Below are 15,953 nucleotides of genomic sequence, written 5' to 3'. Positions count from 1 at the left end.
CGTACACACGTACCAATCGTCGGCTGTAAAGATTCGGCCGACGACCGATTGTAGGCTTGTTAGTATGATGCTTCCGACAGCCGACAGCGCATTTTCGGCCGAACAGAATCTGTCGTGCAAGCATTAAAATTTTTGTTGGCCAACACCAGAACGGCCGATTGTTCGCCAGTCAGTACAGATTTCGGCCGACAGACAGCAGATTTGCAAGACTGGGCATGCTCAGAAAAGAAAAAAAGACAAGGAAAGTTAACTATCACATGACATCACTTCTGCAGTCGGCTATTGTTGGCCGACAAAATTCGTGCGCAGTCTTTTGCACTTTTCAACAGACAAGACAGCCCTCGGACAAAAGACGGCCGATCGTTCGGCCGACGATCGGTACGTGTGTACGGGGCTTTAGAAGCTCGATTGGGTATCATGCACAGCTGCACCAGATTTTTGCACTCTCCAGTTTAAGTAAATCAACCCCTAAGGCTAGGTTCATACCTATGCGGGTTGTAGTTGATGCATTTTGCAGTTTTTCAAATCTGTTTTTGAAATTTTTTGATGTGTTTTGGGTAGGTGCCCTTTTACATGCGGGAGAAACCAGCAAAAACGCAGCGGAAATGTAAAAATTAAATAATAATAAAAAAAAAAAAAAGCATTACAAAACAACTGCGTTTTTGATGCATTTCTGCCATTTCCATTGAAGTCTAATGAACCAAAAACGCAACCTGTTGGCATGTGAAAAAGTCCCTGACCCTTTTCCAAAAAGGTACCAGTTGAAAATGCACAGGTGTGATCATGACCCCTAGGAAATCATGTTAAATGGACTGTAGCACGTTTCTGCAAAACTGAAAACACACTGCAAAACGCTAGGTGTGAACCAAGCCTAAGGCTGCATTCACACTTGAGCGTAGCATTTTACCGCGTTTTTTACCGCGATTTTCAGGTGTTTTTTGTAGGCAGGCATTGACATCTATCAAAAATGCTGGTAATCAGCCCAAAAAGAAGCTCATGTACTTTTTTCATCTACAGGCATTTTGCAAAACGCTCAGATGTGAACAGGGGCCATTTAAATGAATGCGGTTTTACTTGTTGGGCGTTTTGGAACTTTTTTTGAGCGTTTTTGGAGCTGAAAAACACTCAAAAACGCCCAGGTGTGAATGGAGCCTTAGTGTTTCCAACTGTCCCTAATTTGGAGGCATGTTACTGCTTTCTGGAACCAAAGTCTGTTTTACTGGTATGATGTACAAACCTATATATGGAAATATACTATTTACTACTATATTACACTTAATGTGGAACTATACTAATCTAGGCTCCAGCGATGGGGCGTCGCCGAGCTCTCTGTCTAACCGCTGACATTTTCATGCGGCTGGCTTCCGGGTATCGATCGCTGGCTGCGGTCATTGGCCGGTGGGGATGATCTCATTCCTGCCCACACAAGGGAGTTCAGTCACATTCAACATTACCAAAGTTGTACGGTGAGCTGTGCGTGTGCGGCTCTGTATAAGGGTAGACGGGCAGGTAAGTAACTTTATTGCAAAAGAGACGAAGCATAATAGTAAAGCCCCATTTGTTTACTTGTACCTACAGGTAAGCTTAAAATAAGGCTTACCTGTCAGTACAGTACATATTTCCTAAACGGTGCACATTTACGAGATATTTACTATAGTAGCAGCCGTTGATGTCACCAGCGCATGCACTCTTAATGGACGGCGTGCTGTCAATTGATTGAGTCGTGCTGTGGCCGTGATTCTCACGCGCATGTATGGCTTTGTTCTAAGGCAAGTCTTTCATAATGCGATGCATACTAGCACATTATGCTATTACTTTGCAGGGGATTTTTTTTTGCGGTTTACTACCGCTTGAATTCTGGCCTCAAGCTACACTTAGAGTCGGTTCACACTAAGGCGACACGACTCTGTACTACTTCGGGGGCGACTTGTGCATTGCCATGCACCACGACTTCAGAGCGACTTGCAGGGACTTCACATAATGGAAGTCTATGCAAGTCGCTCCGAGGTCACCCCGAAGAAGTTCAGGACCCTTTTTCTAAGTCGGAGCGACTTGTGTCGCTCCTATTAGAACGGGTCCTGTAGCGGTCAATGGACCGCGACTTGTCAGGCTGACAAGTCGCCTGACAAATCGCGCTAGTGTGGACCGGCTCTTAAACTAATCTCCCTGTTATTGCATTTGTTATTTATAAAAACATTAGTATAGGGCCCTTTCACACCGAACGCAGTTGGATGCAGTTTGATGCTTTTTGAATTGCACTCAAACTGAAAAAAACTGCCCAAAATCAAGGTAACCCTATGGGCATAGGTCACATCATTGCAGTGCAGCTCAGCGCAGTTAAAAAAAAAGTAGAGCATGCTGCATTTGTCTGCAGTGCAAATGCAGGGAATGCGCTACAAATGCTCTTCAAATGCGCCCCACCATGCCCCTTTAAACCAAGAAAGGCAAGCTAAAAAATGTATAGAAAAATTCTAAACGCAGTGCTAAGCGCAGCAAAAAAACTGGGATTTGTTGGCTGGAAAGCAACTTTGTAGAACTAAAGTGTATAATGCAAACTACGCCATAATGCAGTTATTGGTGGGCCTGGTGATAGGTGGGCTCTGGCAACCAACTTCCTTTGCAGCTCAGAGTTGTCATATGACCAAATGCAGACAGCTGCAAAGGAAGCGAATACTAGAACATGTGAAAAGTTGGGTCACAAAAAAAAAAAATAAAAAAATGAGGGGAATTTACTAAAGCTGAAGAGGATAGAATCTGGAGCAGCTGTGCATGGCAACCCGTCTGCTTCTAGAGTTCATTTTCAAAGCATAACTGAACAAGCTGAATACAGAAGTAAATTGGTTCCAATGCTCAGCTACTCTAGGATCGATCTTCTTCAGTTTTAGTAAATTGACCCCATTTTTTTTTTTCTGACCCACCATTTCACAGGTTTCAGTATCAGCTCCATTTGTAGCTCTCAACATTTGGTCAGATGACAACTCACAGTCACAAAGTACGTTAGTGCTGGAGGATTTCCTTCTGCAAGAGCAAAGTATGAACAAGTTACAGGCAGCTAGATAATGCCCACCATGTGTAAATGGCTGTGGATTCTGCTGAGCATCTTCACTCAGGACCACTAGCTCAAACATATCTTAGTACTGGCAAAGGGGGCAAATACACCCCTGATGGGCTTTGCGGCAACTATTAGTGTACATTGACGTGCAGATTTCCCTGCAGATAATGCATTATATTTATGTTTAGTGAAAGTAACACTGCCAGAGTTTACAGGTAACTACAGTCACGGTTATGCTGGTCCATGCCTCAAAGCATTAGTGCCGGTTCACACTGAAGCGGCACGACTTTCGGGGCGACCTGTGAAGTCGCGTGCACCACGACTTCGGCACGACTTGCACGAACTTCATAAAATGAATGTCTATGCAAGTCGCTCCAGGTCGCCCCAAAGTAGTACAGGACCCTTTTTCTAAGTGTGTCGCTCTCATTAGAACCATTCCTGTACTACACTATGGGACGCGACGGTGCGTGACTTGTCAGGCTGACCAAGTCGCCTGACAAGTCGTACTAGTGTGAATGGGATGTATAAAAAAGGGGATTCACTCCAGAAATAAAGAGATTATTCTCCCGCTCTACAAGACTCTGGTCCGGCCACATCTGGAGTATGCTGTCCAGTTCTGGGCACCGGTCCTCAGGAAGGATGTGCTGGAACTGGAGAAAGTCCAGAGGAGGGCAACAAAAATAATTAGGGGAATGGAGGCCATCAGCTATGAGGAAAGGCTACAAGCACTGAACCTATTCTCTCTGGAGAAGAGACGATTGAGGGGGGATATGATATCAATGTACAAATACTGTACTGGCGACCCTAGCATAAGGAACAAACTATTCAGAGAAAGGGAATACAATAAGACACGTGGCCACTCACTAAAACTTGAGGAAAGGCGGTTTAACCTTAAAGTGCGTAGGGGGTTCTTCACTGTAAGAGCGGTAAGGATGTGGAATTCTCTTCCACAAGCAGTCGTATCAGCGGGGAGCATAGATAGTTTCAAAAAACTATTAGATGTACACCTTAAAGACCACAACATACAGGGGTACACAATGTACGGTTAAAAGCAAACACACACACGCATCATGGGTTGAACTGGATGGACTTGTGTCTTTTTTCAACCTCACTAACTATGTAACTATGTAACTATGTAATGGACACTTACGCCCTATACAACAGTATAATAAAACAAAAACTCCGCAAAAAAAATAAATAAAATGCACAGTTGGCATGGCACTGGTTGGAATGGTGCCATTGCCGGTGTTCCGTGAAAAAACCATACCCGTGAGAAAACCATACCCTCATCACTTCCGGTTCCGCTACGGAGGGTATGGATTTCTCACGGTAGTTAAACTTGCGGCGGGTACATTAAAACACTTCGGGTGCAACATAAATCATCTCCGCTCCTATCGCTGTAACTTCCCTCATCTCCGGTAATAAATATAAAAGCGGATCACGGAGCCGCGATCGCCGTCACATTTACGTCTCATACACCCGCCGCCGCTTTTATATTTATTACCGGAGATGAGGGATGTTACAGCGATAGGAGAGGACATGATTTATGTTGCACCCGAAGTGTTTTAATGTACCCGTCGCAAGTATAACATTAGAGACAGTGCCGTGATAATTTCATGCCCACCGAGCATGCGCACTTCTCAAATTCTTTCTTCTTCAATCACGTATCCGGGGCTCTGAGCATGCGCACTACTGCGCTGCTCAGCTGTTTCAGACCGGAAGTGACGTGGGTATGGTTTCTTCACGGGGTATGGTTTTTTAACGTTACACCGGCAAAAGGCTGGGACTTGCCATGCATTACAAATCGCTCCAATGTAAACGGTTGCTTATTGTCAAAGCTTAATTGAGCAAGCTGAAACCTAGAAGCGGATTGGATACTTTATAGATAACTATGATCATCATCCAGAAGTGTGTGTGTGTGTGTGTGTGTGTGTGTGTGTGTGTGTGTGTGTGTGTGTGTGTGTGTGTGTGTGTGTGTGTATATATATATATATATATATATATATATATATATATATATATATATATATATATATATATATATATATATATATATATATATATATATATATATATATATATAAAAAAAAGGAAGAAAGAAATCAGAAAGTATAGGCCAAACAGAGGGATATCCATAATTAGATAAAATGCATGTTTTTCCTGTATCAAAAAATGTTTTTATAAAAACAATACACAGTGACAGGTAAATAATTAATTGGATACTATGATTGGTTACTATGCACAGCTGTGCCAGATTCTGTGTACACCAGGTTTAGTAAATCTCCCCCAGCATGGTCTATTAAAGCTGTATTTCAACTGCAGGGAATGCTGGTCAAATGCAGCACTTTGATGAACGCTGTGTTTTTTCATTCAAATGCAACTGCTATGTTTGAATGGAAAAATGCACCTAGTAGATTGTGCAACCATATTGTAACATATGCGGCCGGCTATACTGGGATTAGCAAAGCCTTTACTGCTATGTGAGGATGAAAGGGAATAAATCATTTTGTGGTGCAGCACTGTTGCTTGCATATGAAAATCCATAATCTGTGATAATCATATACTGTAATGATAGCTACAAAGTAAAAAATCTTCACATTTCATATTTAGAAGGCATCATCTAAAATAAATAATCTTACTCTTTTTTGTGACTCCGATTGAAAAAATTGGCCCACTCAGAGCAGGTCTTTTTACTTCCAACCCAGAAGATAGCGGAAATCCCAACAATTAACGTCATCACATACTTTGTTAGAAACAACCCCAGGTCTGGTCTGGTCACATTCTTTAGCTGTTAAAAAAGATAAATAATTTTACAGTTCTGGATGACTAGAGAAGTTACAGATCCATCTATTATCAGAAACATTTAAAGCTGATCTCCAGGCGAACCACTAAACCTACAGATGAAACGAATACATGAGGGATGTTTTTACCTGCCAAAGGATTACTGAGCTTTACCAAGCACAGCCCTGTTTGGAAAGGAAGGAGACCCAACTTTGCTCTGCTGTAATTAGGCAACACTTACAGGTCTTGTCCCTCCCCCACCCTGTGACTGGATAGTGAAATGGGAAGCAGTGGATCGATTGGCTCATCACTCTACTCTCTCCTCCCAGATAAATGAGCACATGTACTAGAACAGGAGAATATATGTCCGAAATATATTTTTCACGTCAGAACAAGATTAGCTTGGCAAAGGCTCTGGATGTACCAATTGGTTTAGTCTATAATCGGCTAGCACACCATCGGGCATGCCAGACAGTAACAGAATATACTTTAACTCTTTGTCATTACCATTTAAACCATTAATTAGAATGTATTCATTATGTAACCAAATTTTGTTCAGATAGAACTGCAGTAATTATGTAAATCGGTCTTGAGATCCTCCTGTTCTCCCCAGCACAGCAGCTTTTAGACCACATGTGTCAAACACAAGGCCCGCGGGCCGAATGCGCCCCCCCAGGCCATTGTATGTGGTCCTCGCACCTCTCCTGCAGCACCCCCTTGTCTCTGCTCCCACCTTGTCTCTGTAGTCGGCAGCAGTGAGGACAGAACTCCTCTGTGCAGCTGCAGAAAGGTTTGTCTTTGCCCACCCCCCTCCCCCCCTTTTCAGCAGTCCACAGCAGAGAGGAGGGCAGAACTCCTCCTACAGATCCTGCACCTCTCTGTGCAGCCACAACATCACCTTGCCTTTGCCTCCCCAGGTCTCAGCATTCAGCAGACTCTGGAAGCTGACTCCAGCCTTCCTTTGGTTCTCCTCCAGACCCTGCACTTCTTCCCAGATCCACCAGCATCTTCTTCCTGGCAGAAGCACAAGGTAAGGGGGTGCATTGTGTTGTAAGGAAGGGTGGGTGGCTCTTGAATTCTGATGGTGGTGGGGCTCTTGACATCTCATGTAAGGGTGTAAGGGGGCGTGGGGTGCTCTGGACATCGAATCCTACAGATATAACCGGCCCTTTTGATGCGGCCCGCGATGAATCTGAGTTTGACACCCCTGTCTTAGACTATAAGGAGTGACAAGACTATGGACAAGCAAAGCTCTTTGCCCTTTCTGAACATGATCCCAATGAGTTAAAGCATAGCAATTACCCTATTGATGTGCTGCTGCTTCTTCAAAGTCCAAAGTAGCGCTTGTGCTACCTAATTGCAGGTCACAGAATTAGGTTGTTGACCTCGCCACACAGTCTGCCAGAGGTGCCTGGATCACCTCAAGAACAACCTTCTAGTCTAGTTTATTGTGACGAACAACCAATAGATATGTCAACAAGTACAATAAACCTTTGTACATTTACCTGATATGGGCACGGAATATGAAATCGCTGGCAGTGGTCAGCTACCCACGTCAGTTCCCATGTGGACCTTGACAATTGTTCATAGACATTACACACCAGCAGTATTCCCAGGGGAACAAGATAAGTGCCGCTGAAAACTCCAATACGGATCATAAACTTTTTCAGTTTCTTTTGGTTCCTTTCATCATGCTGGATAACTTGACGGACGTTGTTTAAAGAGATAATCCCAGCCAAGAGTAAGGAAAGTCCAATAAAAACACTGAAGCACAGAGGTAACAGTACAAAATACGTAGACACATTTTGGTCATAAAGTCCAACAAAACAGACTCCACTTATATTGTCTCCTTCTACTTTGTTCATAGCTAGAAGAATGACTGTAAGTATTCCAGGAATGCCCCAAGCCACGGTATGGAACCACATAGACTTCTGCTCTATGGCTTCACAGCTCCACTTCTGACCTGCGGCCAAGTACCACGTTATGGTAAGCATGACCCACCATATGGTCCCAGCCATGGTAGAGAAATAAAGGAGCATAAAAATGACAGTACAAGCTTTGTTCTGAGAACCAAGGACCACAGTTCCTGAAAGGTTTTCACTTGCCTCATGACAGGAGACGGAGTTCCCCATGAGAAACCCAATAAAGTATATAAGTGAAACAATGCTGTAACAGACTGAATAGAAAATGATTGGCCTCTCGGGGTACCGGAACCTTTTCACATCAATCAGGAAGGTGAGGAACGTGAAGAGAGTGGCACAGAGGCAAATTATAGAAATGATGCCAATGAAGTTTTTGGCAAAATCCAAGTCTTCTTTTTTGAAGTACATGTTGGGGCAAGGTGGCGAACAGTGATCCACTCCCAAAAATTTATATCCTGCCACTTGGGAGGTTTTAAGGTGGCGCGGGCACCAAAATCCATAATCTCTTTTAACAGTGACTCCAGGCTTGCTTGTGCCTTGCGAATTCTCCTTTTCAGAAGTTTTTGATGCGGAGCAGTCTTCCAGCCTGATGAATGGAAACAATGGATTCATGATTACATATTCAGTTTAAAGAGCAATTCAAGTATGCATTTTCACAATGCGAGTTAGGAATGGACACCACAAATATACCTGCCTATGTAGGGAACTGTGCTGGGCTGTAAATGAAAAAGCTAACAAAAACAGTAGTAACACCAAGAGCAATTTATCAGAGGATTGTCCTAGTACGAAATAAGCTGTACTTAGCTTGGATGCTATATTCAATGTCATTTTTTCATGCAGAGATTTACTAAAAATAAGATACGTGACTAGATCTAACATCAACAGAACTAGCTGACGTCTGCCAGAGTGAACCTATTATTGTCTCTATGAAAGTGCATGTATAGCCCTTTTTTAGTTTGGATAGAATGTGGAAGCATTAGAGATGTCTGCATCCACCTTTCAGTGACCATGATTAAGTAGTAAAAGCTGCCATCAGCTAGAAACCAAGAGGTGCCTACAGATACCTGCAGCAGCCTGCAGTCTCTTCCACAATGGCCTTTCTGAACAGATGGGCCATTTTGATTGATCAAAGATCCAACATTTTCTGCTAGTGTCAAAAATTGACAGTCCCATTCAGCCTTCTGTGCATTTTTATTGGCCAGTGAGAAACCCTACCATAAAAATGGGCCTATAGAAAGTATGGGGCAAGTTTTGACACTACCAAGAAGTTTGGAGGGTTTGCCTTATAAAAAACAGCCTGGGATTCGGCCATTATAAAGATGATGCCTGCACTTCACATGCTTAAGGCTCCCTTCACATTTGGAGTTTTGGGATCTCAGGCAGAATTGCGCTGATCATCAAATCACACTGCAATCACAAAATGCATGTTGGGGGCGCTATGAATTTTCAAAGGCATCTAATTCAAAGGCTCTGCTGATCAGGGGTACTAATGAGCTGGGGGCTCTGCTGAACAGGGGTACTAAATGAGCTGGGGCTCTGCTGAACAGGGGCACTAAATGAGCTGGGGCTCTGCTGAACAGGGGCACTAAATGAGCTGGGGCTCTGCTGAACAGGGGCACTAAATGAGCTGGGGCTCTGCTGAACAGGGGCACTAAATGAGCTGGGGCTCTGCTGAACAGGGGTACTAAATGAGCTGGGGTTCTGCTGAACAGGGGTACTAAATGAGCTGGGGTTCTGCTGAACAGGGGTACTAAATGAGCTGGGGCTCTGCTGAACAGGGGTACTAAATGAGCTGGGGCTCTGCTGAACAGGGGCACTAAATGAGCTGGGGCTCTGCTGAACAGGGGCACTAAATGAGCTGGGGCTCTGCTGAACAGGGGCACTAAATGAGCTGGGGCTCTGCTGAACAGGGGCACTAAATGAGCTGGGGCTCTGCTGAACAGGGGCACTAAATGAGCTGGGGCTCTGCTGAACAGGGGCACTAATGAGCTGGGGCTCTGCTGAACAGGGGCACTAATGAGCTGGGGTTCTGCTGAACAGGGGTACTAAATGAGCTGGGGTTCTGCTGAACAGGGGTACTAAATGAGCTGTGGTTCTGCTGAACAGGGGTACTAAATGAGCTGGGGTTCTGCTGAACAGGGGTACTAAATGAGCTGGGGTTCTGCTGAACAGGGGTACTAAATGAGCTGGGGTTCTGCTGAACAGGGGTACTAAATGAGCTGGGGTTCTGCTGAACAGGGGTACTAAATGAGCTGGGGCTCTGCTGAACAGGGGTAATAAATGGGCAGGGGCTCTGCTGAACAGGGGTACTAATGAGCTGGGGCTCTGCTGAACAGGGATACTAATGAGCTGGCATTCTACTGGGCCCATTTAAAACAAAATAGAAAAGAAACACAGACAGGGCATTTGCCAAGCTTCATTAAACCATCAAAAACACATAAAAAAGCATGTTGAAGCGGTAGGCACTTTAATGTGTGTGAAAGTCGATGCAAGTGTAAATAAGCCCTTACAGCACCAATTTTCTTACTAAATATCACTCAAACGTCTGGCGAGCCCCGTTTTACGTGTATCCAATGAATGATTCTCTAAGCTACAGACAGCTCTCCCCCTGATTGGAACATAAAGCGCAGTTTCAATAAAAAAAAAAAAAAAAAAATCCGAACTTATACAAAGGAATGCAAGATTTGCATATATGTAACACTGAACCCACCGATCACATTCCAATTCTTCAGGCCAGGTTATGCCGAAGGTATCAATGAGAGGCTTGCACTCAGAGTAGACCGTCTTGCACATCTCCTTGCAGGGCAGCACAATGTTTCTGGGCTCGGTACAGGCTGGGAAGAAGGCTAAACACATAAAATAATGAACTTCCGAGGAACACCGAAGATTCAGCAGAGGGAAAAAGGGCTGCAGAAAGAAAAAATAAATAAATAATAATTTTATTTCTTTTGAATGACATTTTCAGATTCTGTCTTTGATAAGTAACATTTTTTAGCATTAAAAAACAAAATAATAATATGATCACCATTATTAATGCCTGTGTGCAAGACAACATTTACTTATGTTATTTACAGTGAAGCTGAATACTAACTGCAATAGGTTCGCTTCAAAAAGTAAGCAGGGTGTAGAACCAGATGGGAACTTATTTCACACATCTATTTATAGTAAAGCACTTGTGGAGCAGCCATCAGTCCCAACAGTGGCACCCTGAATGGTTGGAAACATATCGGGCGAAAATGGTTTTAACGACAATTTGCCTATGAGAAAACGGTGCCGATAATGGCGTTTAAAACGATTGCAATTTTACATCTATTTTGCTGCAATTTTACCATGCTTATGGTGTGTTTTTCATAGGCCTGGGACTCAAAAACTGCATCATAAATCGTAACAAGGTTGCATTATTGATGCATTCTTGCTGCGTTTTCAATGCATTTCAACAGGGAGGTGTATTTTGGTGTGGTTTTTGAACTGACCAAAAATGCAGCGGGATTTTTAACACCACAACTGAAGTGCAATGGACCAGTGTGTGAAGATATACATAGAATTTGAAGGGATACATTTTTCTTTAGCTTTTCTTGTGCTTAAGGTGCCAAAAATGGCCAACAAATTCATATTCACTTCAATTCATTAAAAAGTCAAATTCAATTATACATAAAATATATATAATTTTTTGAAAAACTCTTTTCCCAACTGCATCCTGAATTTTTAGTTTCGGCACTAACATTTCCATTCGGTGCACCTCTAGTGGACCGGTAGGGTTTGGCATAATAATTGAATAAAGTGCCAGGTTTTTAAGCACAGGTGGCCTAGTGAATGGTTCTGGACTAGAATTCATGACTAGGGTACTAAAAAGAGGTCTTGTCCTTCTGCTTTGACCTGTACTATACCCTCCGACCTCTTCAAGAATCACACTGACAACCAGGTGGAGGCCAAAGCAGCCTTTTATAAACCAAAGTAATAAATAACACAAACAAAAAACATAACTTAAATACCAGGTAAATGCAGTGTAACTGGAGCCTCAAGGTCCTAGTGGGCATTACTCACTCACAAGAAAAATCCCTACGACCTACTTAATAGGCCTCCAGCCGCAACACCAACGACTCGGAGACAACCAGCCGCAGATACCTCCATTAGCACAACTGGGAGCCTATTAGGTATCTATTTACTCGGCATAACATCATCATTCACATTATACAAAAAATAAAAATAAAAAATGGGCTAACAACGTTTTTTTTTTCTTTCTTATTCATGAAAAAGTATTTCTTCCAGTTCGAAGTAATTTTCTAGCAAAAAATACAGATTTTTAACTTGTAAGCAACAAAATGTCCAAAAAAGGCTTATTCATAACGGTGTTAAGGTTTAGGGGGCTTAGAATTGAATCCAGCGATATGCGCGAGAGCCTAGGCTCTCCTGGCACTCTCCCTTCTCATTGACTGAGACAGCAGCTGGAGCCTATTGTCCATCAGAGCCAGTGAGCACCATGTACTTGTGTCAAAAAAAAAAAAAGTTTTGTGTTCCTTTCGTAAGCACATCCATCCCAGTGCGATCAGTTTTCTGGCCATGGTGTGAGGACAGCTTACCGGTCTGCCAATGGTCAGACTACTGCCGTCTGCCCCCCTCCCTCCACAGCCTTTCGCTGGGAAAGCATTTGCTGCTGTTTCTCCAGCCCTAGCTCTCTAGGCCCTTTATGCAAGCCAAAAACAAAGATGTAATCACAAAAAAAAAAATATATATATTAGAATATAAAAAAACAAAATTATAATATATAAAATGTATTTATATAACATTTTTATATTATATACATATATATATACACATATATACATATATATATACACATATATACATATATATATACACATATATATATATATATATATATATATATATATATATATATATATATATATATATATATATACACACACACACACACACACAAATGTTTTGCCTTCATTTTTTTTTTTTTTTAACCAAATGGGTTTGTTTTATAAGGTAAGGGTTTCTATATACTTTAAATGTAAAAAAAAAAACACCCCTAACAGCTTTTTTTTTTCCATGTACTGTAAAAATGCTGATAAACTATGAATGCTCCTAAAATGCTACTACAAGCCGCTATTATCAGCATTTTTCATCCAGTGTTTTATTCTATCGTTTGAGCATGGAGCCTAAAGGTTTATTCAGGTCATGGTACAGTTAGTAGTTAGTCGTGTTCAACTGAACGTGTTCTGTAATGTTGAACATAACTTTTCGTTGCTCATCCAAGTAGCTTCTTACAGAACAAGTTCAGCTCAATGTAATCTCCTGCCCATACCATGATCTGAAGAAATGAGAACCTTCACAGGGATAACTAAAACCCTTTTTTCATTTCTGGATAGTGCAGACGGCTGGTTAGAACCTTTGTACAGTTTTTCCATCATCCACTTAGTTTTCAGGAGACCCAATAGGTAGCAAGAAGAAATCTCTCAGAAAAAGTAAAATGAAATCCAGCCAGACCAGGGGCGGACCCAGAGTCTAGTCTCGGGAGGGGCACTGCCCCAAAAGGTGTCGCCGCGATCATCCAGGCGAGAGCAATAATTCTAGCCCTAGACCTCTTCTGTAACTCTAAGCTGGTAACCTGTACAAATTTTTAAAGCCTATGGAGATTTTTAAGTACCAAAGTTTGCTGCCATTCCACGAGTGTGCACAATTTTGAAGCATGACGTTTGATCACTTTACTCCGCGTAACATTATCTTTCACATTAGGGAAAACAATTGGGCTAACTTTACGTTTTTTTAAATTTTTTTATTCAAATAAGTGAATTTAAAAAAAAAAAAAAAAATGGCATTTGTAAGACTGCTGCCCAGATACAGTGTGACAAAGTATTGCAACAATCTCCATTTTATTCTCTAGGGTCTCTGCTAAAAAAAAAAAAATAAGGATAATAAATATTATAATAATGATATATTTATTATTTTGGGGGTTCCAAGTAATTTTCTAGCAAAAAATACTGATTTTACCTTGTAAGAATCAAGTGTCAGAAATAGGCCTGGTCCTTAAGTGGTTAATGATCAAGTCCAGCTTCACAGAATAGCGGATAGACAAATAATAAATTGCAACGGTTTTGATTTGATTATCAGAAGTGCTTTTGTTTCATAAATTTGGGAACCATACCTGACTGTATTGTGTGATTTTAGACAATAGAGTATTAATTGTACTCACTTTTATAAGTAGGGAATAGCTCCCAATTGAGACTCTAAGGAGACAGCCAGGCTGAGCCAGCATCTGCTTGCTTCTTTCACCTCGCTGGCCTGGCCAAGCTGGAGGGAGGTGGTGTGTAGAGCCAACACTCCACTAGGTACTCCACTCTGAATGCTGGGGCCTCGCTCTCCTCCTCCTCAGGCTATTGTGATGTCACTGGTTGCTAGACGCCAGGCGGCGATAGCAACCAGTGCACTGCAGGGGATGTACAGGCCAGCGGCGCGGCAGTACTACAATAACAGAGGTTCTCGGTGCCGCCACCGCTGGCCTGGGAGAGACCCTGGGAGTCTGCACTTGGGACTGGAGTAGGTAATATTTTTTTTGGGTGGGGGGAGGGGCAATTGAACGTTGCGCAACCCCCCCCCCCCCCCCCCCCCCCCGGGATCCGCCACTGAGCCAGACAGTTGTCCCCGTTGGAAGAACTGACTTGTATATCGACCTATAAGGAGGACGTGTTAGGGAACATATGCTGTTGCGATTCTTAAAGTTGCTGTAAAGTTCAGAGTGAGTTAAAAGAACTTGCCCTGTGTATTTGAACTAGGGAACCAATATACATTTGACCTTATTCAGAATTGTATGCAATCTACTGCAGTCAGAATCCAGTAAGTACCACGGAGTCACTGAAAATGCTTCATAAAGCTAGTGCTATGTCAGTCATTCTCCTTTATTAGATGTATGTACCGCCAATTACAATCAAACGGGAAAAGCAAAAGTCCAAATGGTGAGGAAAATCATATTGGGTTTAAAAGACACAGCAAGGAATCTGTAGTAGGCGACTCTAGCTTCACAAATAGAGGTTGTTGGATTGGAAACAGAAGGTGCAAACGCCACACACCTGAACGCTTGATCTCTAGGCTTGAGACCCGTAGGTGGGGCAAAACATATCAGAGGAGCATATTCAGGAGGAGTTCAGGCTGAAGTTTTATCTTCCCCTCTCTATACAGTATAGTGGCTGGGTTCCACTGTGCAGTGTTTCCACCTTTTGTTTTCTGCTAGCCTGGATGAGCATCGGATCTGTGCTGTGGACTGCAGGGTGAAGTTTTGCAGTGCTTTGAGTGGCGCCCAAATTGTTTTGTATAGGGGTTGTTAGATTACGGTCAACAGTGGAGTAGGCTGGTGCACATGTCTAGATGAAATGCCGAATTACTGAGCAGGGATACATCTCTAGGTGCAGCCCTTTAAAAAAAATGTTACTAACAAAGCGCCAGTGCCAAAACAAAAAATCAGACAATACAACTATTGTGAGTATAGTACTAGCAATTGGCGATGTGTCCAAACATTCTGAGCTGCCCATATTTTTTTGAGCTGTAAGAAAAATATATTTTTGCCTAATAACCTTGAAATGAAACAAAATCTAGTCACTATAAGCAGCAGCTCGGTTTATGCCCAGTTTCCATTTTCAGCCCCAGAGTATAGCCCTTCAAATAGTGCGCACAGCCCTTCCCCATTACACACAGCTCTTTAATGATATGAATAGAGCCAAAGTTTTATCATGAATAAAAAAAACAACATTGATAGGGCTCATAAGGAGTCAAAACACCAAAATGTTGAAATTTCCTCCTGTGCTTTGACTCTATTAAATGTGAGGGGGGCTCAGAGGGCCACCGAGGTGGACAAAACAGTCTTTATTTGAGCTGGAAACCGTTCCAAGTGGCTGAACACACAAGTCTTTCATCGGTCACAGGCCTGTGTACTTACTGTGACTTCACCGCTGTGATTCAGAGAGTTTATAAACACACATTAAAGAACGGAGAAATAGGAAGAATACATTATGCTACTTACAGAATGAATACAGCAAAAGCGGATCCCATGTAATGAACTTTAAGAAGGCAGCAGGATCTACAGGAGAGGATCCATAGGTCTCTCTCAGACGGGCAGAAGTAAACAAGCGGCTGGTACTCGACTCCAGCTTAACTTAACCACCTGTACCCATGCTCTTCAGACTGTTGCTGGAGAT

General features: G+C 42.6%; 1 protein-coding gene across 1 annotated transcript in view; it reads right to left on the bottom strand.

Annotated features, from left to right (window-relative positions):
• FZD6 (frizzled class receptor 6) overlaps nucleotides 1-15,953 on the bottom strand; it is an 86,913-nt gene that overhangs the window by 22,683 nt on the left and 48,277 nt on the right. The window contains exons 2-4 of the mRNA XM_082259889.1: nucleotides 10,466-10,662; nucleotides 7,339-8,341; nucleotides 5,692-5,840 (exon numbers count right to left, since the gene is read on the bottom strand). Of these exons, the coding sequence (XP_082116015.1) occupies nucleotides 5,692-5,840; nucleotides 7,339-8,341; nucleotides 10,466-10,662 (1,349 nt within the window). The remainder of the gene's footprint in view (nucleotides 1-5,691; nucleotides 5,841-7,338; nucleotides 8,342-10,465; nucleotides 10,663-15,953) is intronic.

Source organism: Pelophylax lessonae (genome assembly GCF_965119305.1).
Source record: "Pelophylax lessonae genome assembly, chromosome: 5".
NCBI lineage: Eukaryota > Metazoa > Chordata > Amphibia > Anura > Ranidae > Pelophylax > Pelophylax lessonae.
The sequence above is the reverse complement of the archived record's forward strand: the minus strand, read 5'-3'. Positions and strand labels throughout refer to the sequence as shown.